At 45.0% G+C, this 15,894-nt stretch overlaps 1 protein-coding gene across 7 annotated transcripts in view; it reads right to left on the bottom strand.

Moving 5' to 3' along the window:
• Positions 1 to 15,894, bottom strand: part of LOC141265383 (triple functional domain protein-like) — a 1,868,493-nt gene that overhangs the window by 605,024 nt on the left and 1,247,575 nt on the right. For all 7 annotated transcript variants that reach the window (XM_073678400.1, XM_073678401.1, XM_073678399.1 and 4 more), the window contains one exon: positions 5,453 to 5,643. In XM_073678400.1, coding sequence (XP_073534501.1) covers positions 5,453 to 5,643 — 191 coding nt within the window. The remainder of the gene's footprint in view (positions 1 to 5,452; positions 5,644 to 15,894) is intronic.

The raw sequence follows: 15,894 nt of genomic DNA on the forward strand, positions 1-15,894 counted from the left end.
ATTTGCCACGTTTTGCGTACCTTTGATTATTCCACGCGGATGGCGAGTGCAGATGATGCACTAGTCAGCATGACTATCCCCCTTATCTGCCTGCTTGAAAAAACACTGCAAGCACTAAGGGACGAGGTTTTGGAAGAGGTGGAGGATGAGGAGTCACAAATGCCATCTGCTTCTCTACAGTCTGCGCAACTTGGTTCCTCACAAAGGCCTAGGCAGGGAACACTTTGTGAGGAGGATGAGGAGGAGTCAATGGATGAGGAAGACATCTGTCCAGAGGAGGGAGGTACACAATGCTCTAGTAGTCAGTATCTAGAGCGAGGGTGGGGTGATGCAGAGCAGGCAGAGATCACGCCTCAAGAAGGGGACAGCGTTTCTTGGCCAGTTGGCAGTCTGCAGCACATGGTTGATTTCATGCTGCAGTGCCTGAGAAACGACCGCCGCATCGCCCACATTCTCAACACGGCTGATTATTGGGTGTCCACCCTCCTAGATCCTCTCTACCGGGACAACTTACAAAGCCTCATAACACCATTGAACCGGGAGCGTAAAATGCGGGAGTACCAAGACGCACTGGTGCATTCCATCATGTTCTCCATTCCAACCGAGAGCAGTGCTGCTAGTGCTTTACAAAGCAGCTCAGTGCGTCGAGGCAGTGGAGGAAGCTCTGTACAAAGAGGGAGCAGAAGCAGCGCCTCAGCACAAGGCAAGACCAGTATGGCCGAAATGTGGCAAAGTTTTGTGTCCCCGCCGCCACAAATGTCTACACCATCACAGACGGCTCCAGTCAGCAGGAGGCAACGTTTCCGTCAGATGGTGACAGACTACATGTCTTGCCCTCTCAGTGTACTCCCAGACGGCTCTTCTCCCTTCAAGTTTTGGGTCTGTAAGCTGGATACATGGCCAGAGCTTAGCCAGTATGCATTGGAGGTGCTAGTTTTCCCTGCTGCTAGTGTATTATCGGAACGCATCTTTAGTGCCGCAGGTGGTGTACTAACAGACCGTCGCATGCGACTATCCTCCGATAACGTTGACCGACTTACTTTTCTCAAAATGAACAAGGCCTGGATCTCTCAGGAATTTGCCAGTCCTCTTCCAGAATAAATAATTGGTTGGCAACAGTATCCAGGTCTCCTGTTGTGTTCATGTTTCTACCACCTGAACGGTAATCCATGAGCTCCAACACCGCCAGTTGGCGCTCAGAAGTGCTGTCTGCACAGTCAACACTTGCTGCCGTGTTATTGGGGTTCAGTAACGTCAGCTGTTCCCCTGCTGTGCGGACGGCAATTTCACCTGCTCTGTCCTCATTCACACTACTACAGATTTTAAAGTTGCTCCAATTACACCTCTGACTCCTCTGTTTTCAGTATTATCCCTGAGCTCCAACACCGCCAGATGGCGCTCAGAAATGCCGTCTGCACAGTCAACACTTGCTGCCGTGTTATTGGGGTTCAGTAACGTCAGCTGTTCCCCTGCTGTGCGTACGGCAATTTCTCCTGCTCTGTCCTCATTCACACTACTACAGATTTTAAAGTTGCTCCAATTACACCTCTGGCTCCTCTGTTTTCAGTATTATCCCTGAGCTCCAACACCGCCAGTTGGCGCTCGGAAGTGCCGTCTGCACAGTCAACACTTGCTGCCGTGTTATTGGGGTTCAGTAATGTCAGCTGTTTCCCAGCAGTGTCTTTGGCATGGGTACTCCCTCCTGCCCAGCCTGGTTCCAGCACGCCAGCTGTTTCCGGGTAGTGTCAATGTCACTTTGCCTCCAATGCGTTGTCCTGTCGTGTTGCGGTCGGGTTAGCCGACTCTATGGTGCCTGCAGTTTAGGTGACTCCTATGTGGGCTGCGGGATCTGGCAATGAAGGCTGGTTCCATTTTGCCAATAGGACAAGCACCCCCTGTAGGACTGTGGGTTTTGGTAACTGCGGCCGGCTCACGGCCTTGAAACTTTTTTTTACATGGGTACCTTCTGCTACCCATCCGGGTTCCAGTACCATCAGCTGGTTCTCGGCAGTGCCTTTGGCTTAGGTGCCTCCTTCTCAGTATCCAAGTTCCACCAACGTCTGCTGGTCCTTGGTAGTGCTTTCTGGCACAGGTACCTCCTGCTTAGTAACCGAGTTCCAGTACCGTCAGCTGGTCTTCGGTAGTTCCATTGGCTCTTGTACCTTCTGCTACCCATCTGGGTTCCAGTACCGTCAGCTGGTTCTCGGCAGTGTCTTTGGCACGCGTACTCCCTCCTGCCCAGCCTGGTTCCAGCACACCAGCTGTTTCCGGGTAGTGTCAACGTCACTTTGCCTCCAATGCGTTGTCCTGTCGTGTTGCGGTCGGGTTAGCCGACTCTATGGTGCCTGCAGTTTAGGTGACTCCTATGTGGGCTGCGGGATCTGGCAATGAAGGCTGGTTCCATAGTGCCAATAGGACAAGCACCCCCTGTAGGACTGTTGGGTTTAATAACTGCGGCCGGCTTGCAGCCTTGAAACTTTTTTTTACATGGGTACCTTCTGCCACCCATCCGGGTTCCAGTACCGTCAGCTGGTTCTCGGCAGTGCCTTTGGCTTAGGTGCCTCCTTCTCGGTATCCAAGTTCCACCAACGTCTGCTGGTCCTTGGTAGTGCTTTCTGGCACAAGTACCTCCTGCTTAGTAACAGAGTTCCAGTACCGTCAGCTGGTCTTCGGTAGTTCCATTGGCTCTTGTACCTTCTGCTACCCATCCGGGTTCCAGTACCATCAGCTGGTCCTCGTTAGTTCCATTTGCTCTTGTACCTTCTACTACCCATCCGGGTTCCAGTACCGTCAGCTGGTTCTCGGCAGTGCCTTTGGCTTAGGTGCCTCCTTCTCGGTATCCAAGTTCCACCAACGTCTGCTGGTCCTTGGTAGTGCTTTCTGGCACAAGTACCTCCTGCTTAGTAACAGAGTTCCAGTACCGTCAGCTGGTCTTCGGTAGTTCCATTGGCTCTTGTACCTTCTGCTACCCATCCGGGTTCCAGTACCGTTAGCTGGTCCTCGTTAGTTCCATTTGCTCTTGTACCTTCAACTACCCATCCGGGTTCCAGTACCGTCAGCTGGTTCTCGGCAGTGCCTTTGACTTAGGTGCCTCCTTCTCGGTATCCAAGTTCCACCAATGTCTGCTGGTCCTTGGTAGTGCTTTCTGGCCAGGTACCTCCTGCTTAGTAACCGAGTTCCAGTACCGTCAGCTGGTCTTCGGTAGTTCCATTGGCTCTTGTACCTTCTGCTACCCATCTGGGTTCCAGTACCATCAGCTGGTTCTCGGCAGTGTCTTTGGCATGGGTACTCCCTCCTGCCCAGCCTGGTTCCAGCACGCCAGCTGTTTCCGGGTAGTGTCAACGTCACTTTGCCTCCAATGCGTTGTCCTGTCGTGTTGCGGTCGGGTTAGCCAACTCTATGGTGCCTGCAGTTTAGGTGACTCCTATGTGGGCTGCGGGATCTGGCAATGAAGGCTGGTTCCATAGTGCCAATAGGACAAGCACCCCCTGTAGGACTGTGGGTTTTGGTAACTGCGGCCGGCTCGCGGCCTTGAAACTTTTTTTTACATGGGTACCTTCTGCTACCCATCTGGGTTCCAGTACCGTCAGCTGGTTCTCGGCAGTGCCTTTGGCTTAGGTGCCTCCTTCTCGGTATCCAAGTTCCACCAACGTCTGCTGGTCCTTGGTAGTGCTTTCTGGCACAGGTACCTCCTGCTTAGTAACCGAGTTCCAGTACCGTCAGCTGGTCCTCGGTAGTTTTGAAATGGTTCTTGGTAATCACTCTGGACCTCCCTGACGAGGACCCTGAAGACGAGGACCCTGAAGACCACCCCGAAGAAGACAGGGACCCCGAAGACGAGGAACCTGAAGACGAGGACCCTGAAGACCAACCCGAAGACGACGAGGACCGTGAAGACGAGGACCGTGAAGACGAGGACCCTGAAGAAGACCACCCTGAAGACGAGGACCCTGAAGAAGAGGACCCTGAAGACCAACCCGAAGAAGACGAGGACCCCGAAGACGAGGACCCTGAAGACGAGGACCCTGAAGACCAACCCGAAAAAGACGAGGACCCCGAAGACGACGACCCTGAAGATGAGGACTCTGAAGACCACCCCGAAGAAGACGAGGACCCTGAAGACGACGACCCTGAACACGAGGACCCTGAAGACCACCCCGAAGAAGACGAGGACCCCGAAGACGACGACCCTGAAGACGAGGACCCCGAAGACGATGACCCTGAAGACCACCCCGAAGAAGACCAAGAAGATGACCCTGAAGAAGTTGACCAAGAGGACAAAGAAGAGAAGACAACCACCAAGATACAGAAGAACAAGAGACAGAAAACCAAGAAGCAGAAGTACAAGAAGCTGCAGAACAAAAAGCGGAAGAACATTAAGCATAAGACTAAAAATCAGAGCAAAAGATAATATCTAAATTATAAGCAGAAGATGACTAAGCAGTGTATGAGGGTGAGTCCGTTCCTCCTCGTGGTGCCCCTGGAAAAGACCTGCTGCTGCAGGCCAAACTGAACGCGGACAAATCCTGTTGTAAATCTTTTGTGACGGGCAGAACGAAAGGTGTAATGTTCAAACTTTTATAGATAACAACTACAGGAATGCCTGTCACAAATAAGAATATGATGAAGAAGAAGAATATGAAGAAGTAGAATATGAAGAAGAATAATAGTTGAATAAGAAGAATATGAAGAATATAAAAAAAACGAATAATACGAAGAAGGTGAAGAAGAAGAAGATGAAGAAGGTGAAGAAGTTGTTGATGAAAAAGATGCTGATGCTGAGGATGATGAAGGAGAAAGTGTGGGAGAAGTAAAAAAAAAGGTGAAGAGCATGGAAGCAGTGAAACATAAATATCTGACAAAATATAAAAATACTTAACATAGTCAATATTTCCGTAACTCAGAACGTCTTAAAAAATATATTAATTCCTGCTATTCCATTTGATTGGGCTAAACCTCTATGCCTTTATTGTTTCCCCCACCTCCCCCAATACATTCTACATTATTCTGAGTTGTTTTCCTTCATGTAGAATTAACCTACAAGGAAAGAAAGGGTTTATTTTGATTCCGATATTTCTGTCCCATTGACTTGCATTGGTTTCCGGTATCGGAATCGGCGATATCCGATACTTTTTGGGTATCGGTCCGATCCAATCCGATCCGATATTTCCCAATATCGGAAGGTATCGCTCAACACTAACTGCAGGCCTACATGGTTTAATTAGTGCTTTGTGGTTGACAGACTCCCTCCAACCAGGACCATTCCTTTAAAATATTTTGATGACTGCTAGTGGCTTCAAAATTTTCAAGTAGAGCAAGGCAATTTTCTTTTGAGAAGGGTCTATCACTACTCTGTAAATAGAACTCATAATAAATTAAAGTGAGTGTAACAAACAACTAATCAATAAAAAAAAGCTTTGTATTTTGCATTAAACAATATTGTACTACTTACAAATAATTTCATTTTGTAAATATACTTGCTTCTTCCAGTGGAATCTTTTACTTCTTTGCTAAAAACCAAAGACATCTCAAAGAGAAAAATATGTCTTTCCCTTCCTTTTCGTATTAATGTTTTTGGGTCCCAAACTTGGAAGGCGTCTTGAAGAATCAATTCTCCCTGAGAATCAAAATTCTCCTCGAAACCTGAAAATTAAAAAATTAGTTGGAAGTTAAACTAATATAAACACTACAAGTGACAGCAAGTGTTAATCATGCTACAATATGAGAAAGGGTGCTACACGCACCAGAAACATGTTAGGATAGTTTTTATGGACAGTCCTTGGATGTAACCATGATTTTACTAATGAAAGTTTGGGATTTTATCTCCTTTTAAGCTGGATTTATTCCCATACCTTTATTTGTTTTTGGTCCATGGTGGTGATGTTGCTTTGAGCCCCGGAGGATTACAAATCGCTTTGTTTAGCTGGCTTTTTCTTTGTATTACAAATGTGAACTAGCCAATAGACTATCATAGGTATGTGTGCTATCTATGAAATATTAATACCTAATTACCCAGAGGGTAAATGAACCCAGATTTAGGGATGAGTTAAAAATTACTTTTATTTCTTTATTTAAAATTACCTGTGAACTAACATTCTAAAATCACATCTACGTGTCAGTGTAATTCCCAACTTATAGAAGACTATCAGTCTATTTATTACAGGACCAGGTTCCTACTTAACTGTATATAATCAACTTGACGGTAGTTCATGCTTTGGCATTAATGGACAACTGGGCCTGTATTACTGGTGCACTGATACTCACAATGCCACTAAAATTCCATCACATAGCCACCCCAACAAGTTTCGCCACAAGGGCTTCCTCAGGGGGCTGGGGCTACGATGAATATAAAATGTGCTGCTGACCTCTTTAAAGGTTTTGCTTGTGTGCTATAGGACCAGACGGAGCCAATCGGTCCCCAATATGCAGAGACCAATAACTGGTCCATAAGGGATATTTGTCAATTCCCATTTTTAGCGTCCCATCCAATCTTATCCATAAATAGGTCCATTCCCAGAGATACTTGCTCTAGAATCCCTACAGTGGGTAAAGAAAGTATTCAGACCCCTTTAAATTTTTCACTCTTTGCTTCATTGCAGCCATTTAGTAAATTCTAAAAAGTTAAATTTTTTTCTCATTAAAGTATACTCTGCACCCCATCTTGACTGAAAAAAACAGAAATGTACAATTTATTGAGTAGAAGCACCCTTTTGAGCTAGTATAGCCATGAGTCTTCTTGGGAATCATGCAACAAGTTTTTACACCTGGATTTGGGGATCCTCTGCCATTCTTCCCTGCAGATCCTCTCCAGTTCCGTCAGGTTGGATAGTGAACGTTGGTGGACAGCCATTTTCAGGTCTCTCCAGAGATGCTCAACTGGGTTTAGGCCAGGGCTCTGACTGGACCAGTCAAGAATGGTCACCGAGTTGTTCTGAAGCCACTCCTTTGTTATTTTAGCTGTGTGCTTAGGGTCATTGTCTTGTTGGAAGGTGAACCTTCGGGCAAGTCCGAGGTCCAGAGCACTCTGGAAGTTTTCATCCAGGATATCTCTGTACTTGGCAACATTCATGTTTCCTTCAATTGCAACCAGTCGTCCTGTCCCTGCAGCAGAAACACGCCCCCATAGCATGATGCTGCCACCACCATGTTTCACTGTTGGGATTGTATTGGGCAGGTGATGAACAGTGCCTGGTTTTCTCCACACATACAGCTTAGAATTATCACCAAAAAGTTTTCCCTTTGTCTCATCAGACCAGAGAATCTTATTTCTCGTAGTCTGGGAGTCCTTCATGTGTTTTTGAGCAAACTCTATGGGGGGTTTCATATGTCATGCACTGAGGAGAGGCTTCCATCGGGTCACTCTGCCATAAAGACCAGACTGGTGGAGGGCTGCAGTGATAGTTGACTTTGTGGAACGTTCTCACATCTCCCTACTGCATCTCTGGAGCTCAGCCACAGTGATCTTGGGGTTCTTCTTTACCTTTCTCACCAAGGCTCTTCTCCCACGATTGCTCAGTTTGGCTGGATGGCCAGGTCTAGGAAGACTTCTGGTGGTCCCAAACTTCTTCCATTTAAGGATTATGAAAGCCTCTGTGCTCTTAGGAACCAGTTGTTTACCTTCACTCCCGTTGGATGGCAACACAGGCCAATGGTAGCAAATGACAGGGTGTCATTGCAATGATGCCAGCGGGCATGTGCATCAGTCGTGATTCTTCCCTTACGATCTGCTTCCCTAACCAACTGCGCATGTCACTAAGCTGCATACAAGGACATGATTCTTATATTAAATGGGTACATCTGCAATAATAATCCCTTATTCATAACGTTGCAATATGGCATAATCATCATTGCAAGATACTTTTATATAGATAACAGAACATTATTGATAATATACTGTAGATCTGATATATGAGCAATATTCTATGACATAATATCAATGAATGGATACCAGTACCTTGTTGGTGATTTCATTGGTAATATAAAGCAGATACAACGTTCTGTTCTTAAAACATGATTAATTTCACATAAGACAATTCTCATATTAAGATGATAAGAGAACTAAATTTAATTATATAATCATCCTAACAGGGAGCTAATATGTGAGTACCTATCTTTATTAATAACTGGTAACTTATTAACTGGAATCAAATGAATATATATGCGCATGAAAGCATGCGTCCTTTGATTCCTTTATATGGACAAAGGACATGAATTTATTTGAGAGAAAATTGGCCCTTCACAACTACCATAAGAACATAAATAAGAATCCTTTGCTGGTGAGGAGAAAATAAGAGGTAGCAATAGGTATTTTGAAACCGCTGGAAGAGGGCAATATGCAAGATCTGACCATACAACCGCCACTCTCGTCATTAAAACCTAAAAGCAGGAATACACCCCCTTTCTCCCATTATCACAATATTGAAACCTTTGTGAACATGGTGGAAAATAAATTAAAGAAGATAAAACCGAAAAGGAATAAGATGACAAATATTACTGCGAGTGAACAGAAAGCTCTGAATGATTTAATGTCCAAAGAGGGTCTTACAATAAAACCCTCAGACAATGGAGGGAACATAGTCCTCATGGACACAGAGGACTATGTGCGTATGGTGAAGGACCTGCTGGGGGACAGGAAAACGTATACTATCCTGAAGAATGATCCGACTGATGTGTATCTGGGGAGTTGCAGAAGCTTTCTGAAAAAGCGATTGAGGACAAACTAATCACAGAGGATGAGTTTAAGATTCTTTTTAACCCTCAACTAACAATATCTTCTTTTTATGCACTCCCCAAGGTGCATAAAAGAGTGAACCCGATCCTTGGCCGCCCCATAGTGTCTGGCAATAACAACTTGACAGAGGGTGTGAGTAAATATATCGACAAAATCCTAGCACCATTCGTCCATGCCCTGCCCTCATTTATAAGGGACAATAAAGATCTAGTCTCCAAATTGAGCGACATCACTGTATCTGATACAACCATTTTGACCAGTTTGGATGTGGAGGCCCTCTACAGTAATATAGACCATGAGCTGGGCATTGCGGCAATTGCGTACTTTTTGAACACAAAGAGTAGACAATTTGACTCACATAATTTGTTTGTTTTGTTACTCTTAAGACTTACTTACTGTTAGAACCCTCCTGTTTGTTTTTGTTTCTATCTTGTGTTTTGCGGTCACGTGACCATTTTCCTATATATTCCAGCTCCGCCCTTCTGGCCTTGCTGGACTTCAGTGTTGTTTTGACTGTCTCTCTAGCCAGGTGTTTTTGTGCCTATCTCTCTCTAGTTTGCTTGGTCCTCTGGACCTCTAGTACTTTTGTCAGCTTATCTTTTGCTCTGCAACAATTTCTGTTATGAGGTGTCCCATTTTTGTCCCACTCCTTAGTTCTTTTAGGGACCCCTCCCTTTCTCTATAGGTCTCCGTTCAGACTAGCCGAGGACGAAGGCGAGTCTGTTCACAAGGAACAGGTCACCCGCTACAACGTAGGGACTCAGCTTAGTCTTACTGTAGGGACAGCTCTCCCCTTCTTTCCCTAGTTTATGTTGCAAATCATAACAGTAAGTCCAGCCCAAAAAAAAAAAAACTTTAAGGAAAGAAATCCGGGGATCAGTATGGTTTCTGTTCAAGATTTGGCTCAACGCCTGCAGGGATTGTCTCTGGAGGTGTCCGAGCTCCGGCAACACGTGAGTAGCTGTTCTGGAGCGCATTTTGTCGAACCCAAGGTAGGACTCCCTGATATTTTTTATGGTAAACAACAAGATTTTTTTTCCTTTAAAAATACTTGTTTATTATATTTTCGTTTGAGACCAAGGTCCTGTGGGAATGAATCACAGCGCATAGGGTTTATCATGTCACTTTTGCACAAGGAACCACAGGGGTGGGCCTTTTCTCTCCAACCTAATGATCCGTGTTTTAGGTCAGTGGAGGATTTTTTTTTCTGCTATGGGGCTATTGTATGATGATCCTGATCGAGTCTCATCTGCTGAGACAGAACTGAGGCGTTTGAATCAGGGGTCAGGTGACGATGAAAATTATTGTACACACTTCAGAAGGTGGTCCTCAGAAGTGAAATGGAATGATTCGGCGTTAAAATGTTTTTTTCTTGCTGGTCTAAGTGAAAGGGTTAAGGATCTGCTGATTGCATTTCCTGCACCTAAGACCTTGCAGGAAGCCATGCAATTAGCTATACGTGTGGACAGGAGACTGCGTGCCAGGGTTAATGATGAAAAATTCCTGCAATTGCAGCTCCCAGTCCCCAGAGGGTCTGCTCGGACGGCGGAGAACCGATGGAGGTTGAGGCGATGTCACTCCGCTATCAGGAAAGAGACCGCAGGTTGTCCAAGGGATTGTGTTTTTATTGTGGTAAACCTGACCATTTGATTAAGAACTGTGAGCTTCGTTTAAGTAAAGAAAAAAAAAAAGGTCAGTTACGCCCGTATTGCTTGTTTGAGCTGTAAGGGAGTATTTCTTTCAGGGAGTACCTCATTGCAGGAAGATTTGATTGAATTTCAGGTATTTGTGGATTGTGGTTCAACACTTAATGTGATTGATAAGGGGTTTTTGGAAAAACTTAAATTGGAATCCAAACCTTTGTCATCACCTATTTCTGTGATTGTAATTTATAACACTCCTTTGAAATGTATTACTCACAAGGTTGCTGCATTTCCCCTCACTATCAATGGCATTCACCAAGAAAATTAGGTTAAAACTGCACAATCCTTTACTGGACTGGTCTACTAATGAGATTAAGTCTTGGAGTCCTAAGTGCTATGATAAATGTTGTAATAGTCGCATTGCGGCTGTGGAAAAAGGGGAATTACCTGTACCTATTCAGGATTTTTGGAAGGTTTTTTCAGAGGAGGAGTCGCAAGTTTTACCTCCTTATAGGGACTATGATTGCACCATTGAGTTTGTTCCTGGAGCTACTCTTCCCAAGAGTTGATTATTTAATCTGACTATCCCTGAAAGAAAGGCCTTGGAGGAATACATACAGACGAGCTTGGCTGCTGGTCACATTAGACCTTCTAACTCGCCTGTGGCCGTTGGATTTTTCTTTGTTAAAAAAAAGGACGGTGGTTTACGTCCATGTCTGGACTTTCGTGAAATTAATAAGATTACCGTACGCAATTCCTACCCATTGCCGTTAATTCCGGACTTGTTTAACCAGTTAGTGGGGGCCAAGTGGTTCTCTAAAATTGATCTACGGGGGGCATACAATTTGTTACGAATGAAGGAGGTTGATGAATGGAAAACTGCTTTTAACACTCCGGTAGGTCATTTTGAGAATCTGGTGATGCCTTTTGGTCTTATCAATGCACCCGCGTTTTTTCGGAACCTTATTAATGACATCCTGAGACCTTTGATTGGTAAGAATGTGGTTGTGTATTTGGATGACATTCTGATTTATTCACCAGATCTGGAGTCCCATTGGCAGAGCGTACGTGAGGTGTTGCAGTTATTGAGATGATAATTCACTTTTTGCTAAGCTGGAGAAATGTGAGTTCGCTGTGCAGAGAATTAGTTTTTGGGCTACATTATCTCCAGCGAGGGCTTTGCGATGGACCCGGTGAAGGTTCAGGCTGTGCAGGAAAGGCCTATTGATTTGAAATCAATACAGAGATTTTTGGGTTTCGCCAATTATTACAGGAAAGAATTTTTCTATAATTGTTAAGCCGCTGACCGATCTCACCAGGAAAGGTGCGAATACGGTCCAGCCATTGAAGCTTTTGTGTATCTCAAGGAGAGGTTCAGTTCTGCCCCTATCCTTATGCAGCCTGATGAGACCAAGCCTTTGTTGGTCGAGGTTGATGCTTCTTCGGTGGGGGTCGGTGCAGTTTTGTCTCAGGAGAACAAGGATGGAGTACATCCTTGTGCTTTTTTTTCAAAAAAATCTTCAGAAACCGGACTTAATTACGATGTTGGTAATCGGGAATTGCTGGCTATTAAACTTGCGTTTGAACATTGGCGTCATTTCTTGGAAGGTGCTAAATTTCCTGTTCAGGTTTTCACAGATCATAAGAATTTGATCTATCTGGATGCTGCCAAACGCTTGAATGCCCGTCAAGCTAGGTGGGCACTTTTTTTTTCTCAGTTTAATTTTTCTGTTACCTATATCCCTGATACTAAGAATGTTAAAGCCGATGCTTTATCTCACAGCTTTTCTCCCATGGTTGGTACCGAGGAGGAGGAGAGCATTTTACAGGAAGGAGTTGTGGTAGCAGCATTGGACTCCGTTTTGGAAGATGGGATTCTGAAAGCCCAAGAGGATGCCCCATCTAACACTCCTCATGGGAGGTTGTTTGTGCCTAGAACCTCTAGGAGAGATTTGTTTGTGGAATATCATGAGTCTCGGTTGGCAGGTCATCCAGGAATTTCTGAGACTAAGAGACTTATCAGTTGCAGTTTTTGGTGGCCTGGGTGGCAGAAGGAAGTCATCAAGTGGGTGTGTCAATGTACGGTATGTGCTAGGTCAAAGGCTTCACATACCCCTGCTGCGGGGTTGCTTTGCCCTCTGGAGGTTCCTAGTGCGCCTTGGACGCATCTGGCAATGGATTTTATTACTGACCTTCCTGTGTCCGAGGGTTTCACTGTCATCTGGGTGGTCGTGGACCGTTTTAGCAAGATGTGTCATTTGGTTCCATTCATTAAGCTACCCTGCGCTAAGACACTCGCTAAGGCGTTTGTTAAGGAAATTGTCAGGCTCCATGGCGTTCCCACCGACATTGTTTCTGATAGGGGACCTCAGTTTATGGCTCACTTTTGGCGTGCTTTTTTTGACAGGTTTGGAGTCCATTTATCATTTTCGTCTGGTTATCATCCTGAGTCTAATGGACAGACTGAAAGAAAGAACCAGGATGTTGAACAGTTTTTGCGTTGTTTTGTGGCAGACAATCAAGAAGGGTGGTCTGAGTTGCTGCCACTCGCAGAATTTGCTCTTAACAACCATACATCCTCCTCTGCTGGGTGTTATCCTTTTTTTTGTTGTACTGGGAGACATCTGTCTTTTGGTTCGTTCTCCAAATTGGGGTCGGCGGTGGCGGAGGAGGAGAATTTTTCCAGTGATTTGGACAGAGTTTGTACTATTGTATGTTGTAACCTTCAAGAGGCTAACAAGAAGTCCAAGAAGTATTTTAACAGGAAACGTAAAGAGGTTTTGTTTACTGTGGGTGACATGGTTTGGTTGTCCTCAAAGAATCTGCGGTTGAGGATTCCCTCTAAAAAATTGGGTCCGAAGTTTGTGGGGCCATTTAAGGTGCTTCAGGTGGTTAACCAGTCTGCTGTTAGGTTGGAGGTTCCCTCCTCCTGGAAGATTAATCCTGTGTTTCATGTTTCCTTGTTAAAAAAGGCTGATGTATCGGATAGGGAGGCCACTGTCACAGTTCCTCCGGTGGTGGAAGACGGCGAATATGAAATTTCTCGTATCCTGAATTCCAGAGAGCATAGAGGGAGATTGCAGTGTCTCGTCGCTTGGAAAGTTTTTGGTCCCGAGGATAACTCCTGGGTTAAGGCGGATGATGTCTCTGCCCCTAGACTTGTCAGAGCTTTCCACAGGAGATTTCCGGATAGGCCTGGGCCTGGGGGATCCGGAGGATCCTCATAAAAGAGGGGGTACTGTTAGAACCCTCCTGTTTGTTTTTGTTTCTATCTTGTGTTTTGCGGTCACGTGACCATCTTCCTATATATTCCAGCTCCGCCCTTCTGGCCTTGCTGGACTTCAGTGTTGTTTTGACTGTCTCTCTAGCCAGGTGTTTTTGTGCCTATCTCTCTCTAGTTTGCTTGGTCCTCTGGACCTCTAGTACTTTTGTCAGTTTATCTTTTGCACTGCAACAACTTCTGTTAGGAGGTGTCCCATTTTTGTCCCAGTCCTTAGTTCTTTTAGGGACCCCTCCCTTTCTCTATAGGTCTCCGTTCAGAGTAGCCGAGGACGAAGGCGGGTCTGTTCAAAAGAAACAGGTCGCCCGCTACAACGTAGGGTCTCAGCTTAGTCTTACTGTAGGGACAGCTCTCCCCTTCTTTCCCTAGTTTATGTTGCAGATCATAACACTTACTCTTACTTGTAACTTAACTCTTACTTCTGCATAATTTCTTTACTTTCGGTGATATATTTTATTATCAAAGGAAAGGGACAGCAATGCGGACTACATGTGCCCCCACCTTTGCAAACTTATTTTTGGGATGGTGGAAAAATCAACATGTTTTTAATGAGGACCTAAGTTTTTTCACGAGTCACATTTTGTTTTGGGTGATGTTTAGAGAATGTTTTGATTCTATGGGACAGTGACACAGAAATCTTTCTGGATTTTGTGTCTATATTGAATAATAACTGGATAGGCATGCTATTCATTCATGAGGTTGGTCCTAAGAGGATTAATTTCCTTGATCTGACTATACAGATTGATGAGACTGGCAACATTCATATGGAGGTTTTCCGGAAGCCCACATCCACCAACAATCTTCTCCATTGAGGGGGCTGCCATCCAAGGGCTCCGAGAGCAGGCATACCGGTAGGTCAGTACTTGCGTGCGAAACTGAACTGTTCAGATGAAGCCACTTTCTTGCAAGAAAGTAGGAACCTTTTTTCAAGATTGACAGCAAGGGGTTACCCAAAGAAGGTCCTGTATAAAGCCTTTAATAAGGCCAAGACAACTGACAGGAATTCACTCTTATGCCCTAGGAGATCCACTCCTGAAAACAATAGAGTCTGATGTATAAATGACCAGACTAGCACAGTATATAACATCATGAGTAAGTACTGGACGATACTGTTAGCCGACCCTGATCTGAGGAAGATTGTTGGTGGACATCTGGAGATCACTTTCCGCAGGGGTAAAAATCTGAGGGACTTCCTCACGCATAGTCACTTTAAAGGAGATGAATTTACTAGACCTTTGGATCAGCAGCTAGAACGCCTTGGCGGGTCTGGTCCATGCAGGGGGTGTACTTTCTGCAAATATATGATTCCTGTCACGACTTTTATTAACCCCTTAATAACCTGGGGCATACTAGTATGCCACAGGTCATCACCCGAGGTTCAGCGTGGGCTCCGGCGCTGAGCCCGCACTGAACACTGCACATGTCAGCTGATTTATACAGCGGACATGTGCCCACAATAGCCGTGGGTGGAATCACGATCCACCTGTGGCTGTAAACCAGTTAAATGCCACTGTCAATCTCTGACAACGGTATTTAACAGCGCCGCACCAGGAGCGCCGCATTAGCCCCGCCCATCGGTGACCTCATCACATGATCGCAGGTCACCGATGGGTGGGCATGACAACCCGGGGTCTGCAGCAGAACGCTGTGGTTGTCATGTCTTGATTGCTATGTGCGCCACCCAGTGGACGGCGCTCATAGCAAGTGAGCATGTCTGCTGCATTCAAGCCATCTGCTCATCGCTTGTATGCAGCAGAGGCAATCTGACAACTGCTGCTTCTAATCTCCTATGGAGAGTATTGAAGCAAGCAAAAAGTGTAAAAAAATGTTTTTAAAAATATAAAAAAATATATAAAAGTTTAAATCACCTCCCTTTCGCCCCATTCAAAATAAAATAGTGAAAAAAAACCCACATACACATATTTGGTATCGCCGCGTTCAGAATCGCCCGATCTATCAATATAATTCATCCGATCAGTAAACAGCGTAACGAGAAAAAAAATTGTAAATGCCAGAATTACATTTTTTTTGATCGTCACAACATTGCAATAAAATGCAATAACGGGCGATCAAAACATAGGATCTACCCCACAATAGTATCAATAAAAACGTCATCTCGAGCAAAAAAATAAGCTCATACCCGGCCCCAGATCCCGAAAAATGGATACGTTACAGGTCTCAGAAAATGGCGCCATTCTTTTTTTTTTTTTTAGAAATCTTTGGATTTTTTTTTCACCACT

Source organism: Phyllobates terribilis, unplaced genomic scaffold (genome assembly GCF_046119375.1).
Source record: "Phyllobates terribilis strain yellow unplaced genomic scaffold, ASM4611937v1 Scaffold_4__5_contigs__length_816908805, whole genome shotgun sequence".
Classification (NCBI taxonomy): Eukaryota; Metazoa; Chordata; class Amphibia; order Anura; family Dendrobatidae; genus Phyllobates; species Phyllobates terribilis.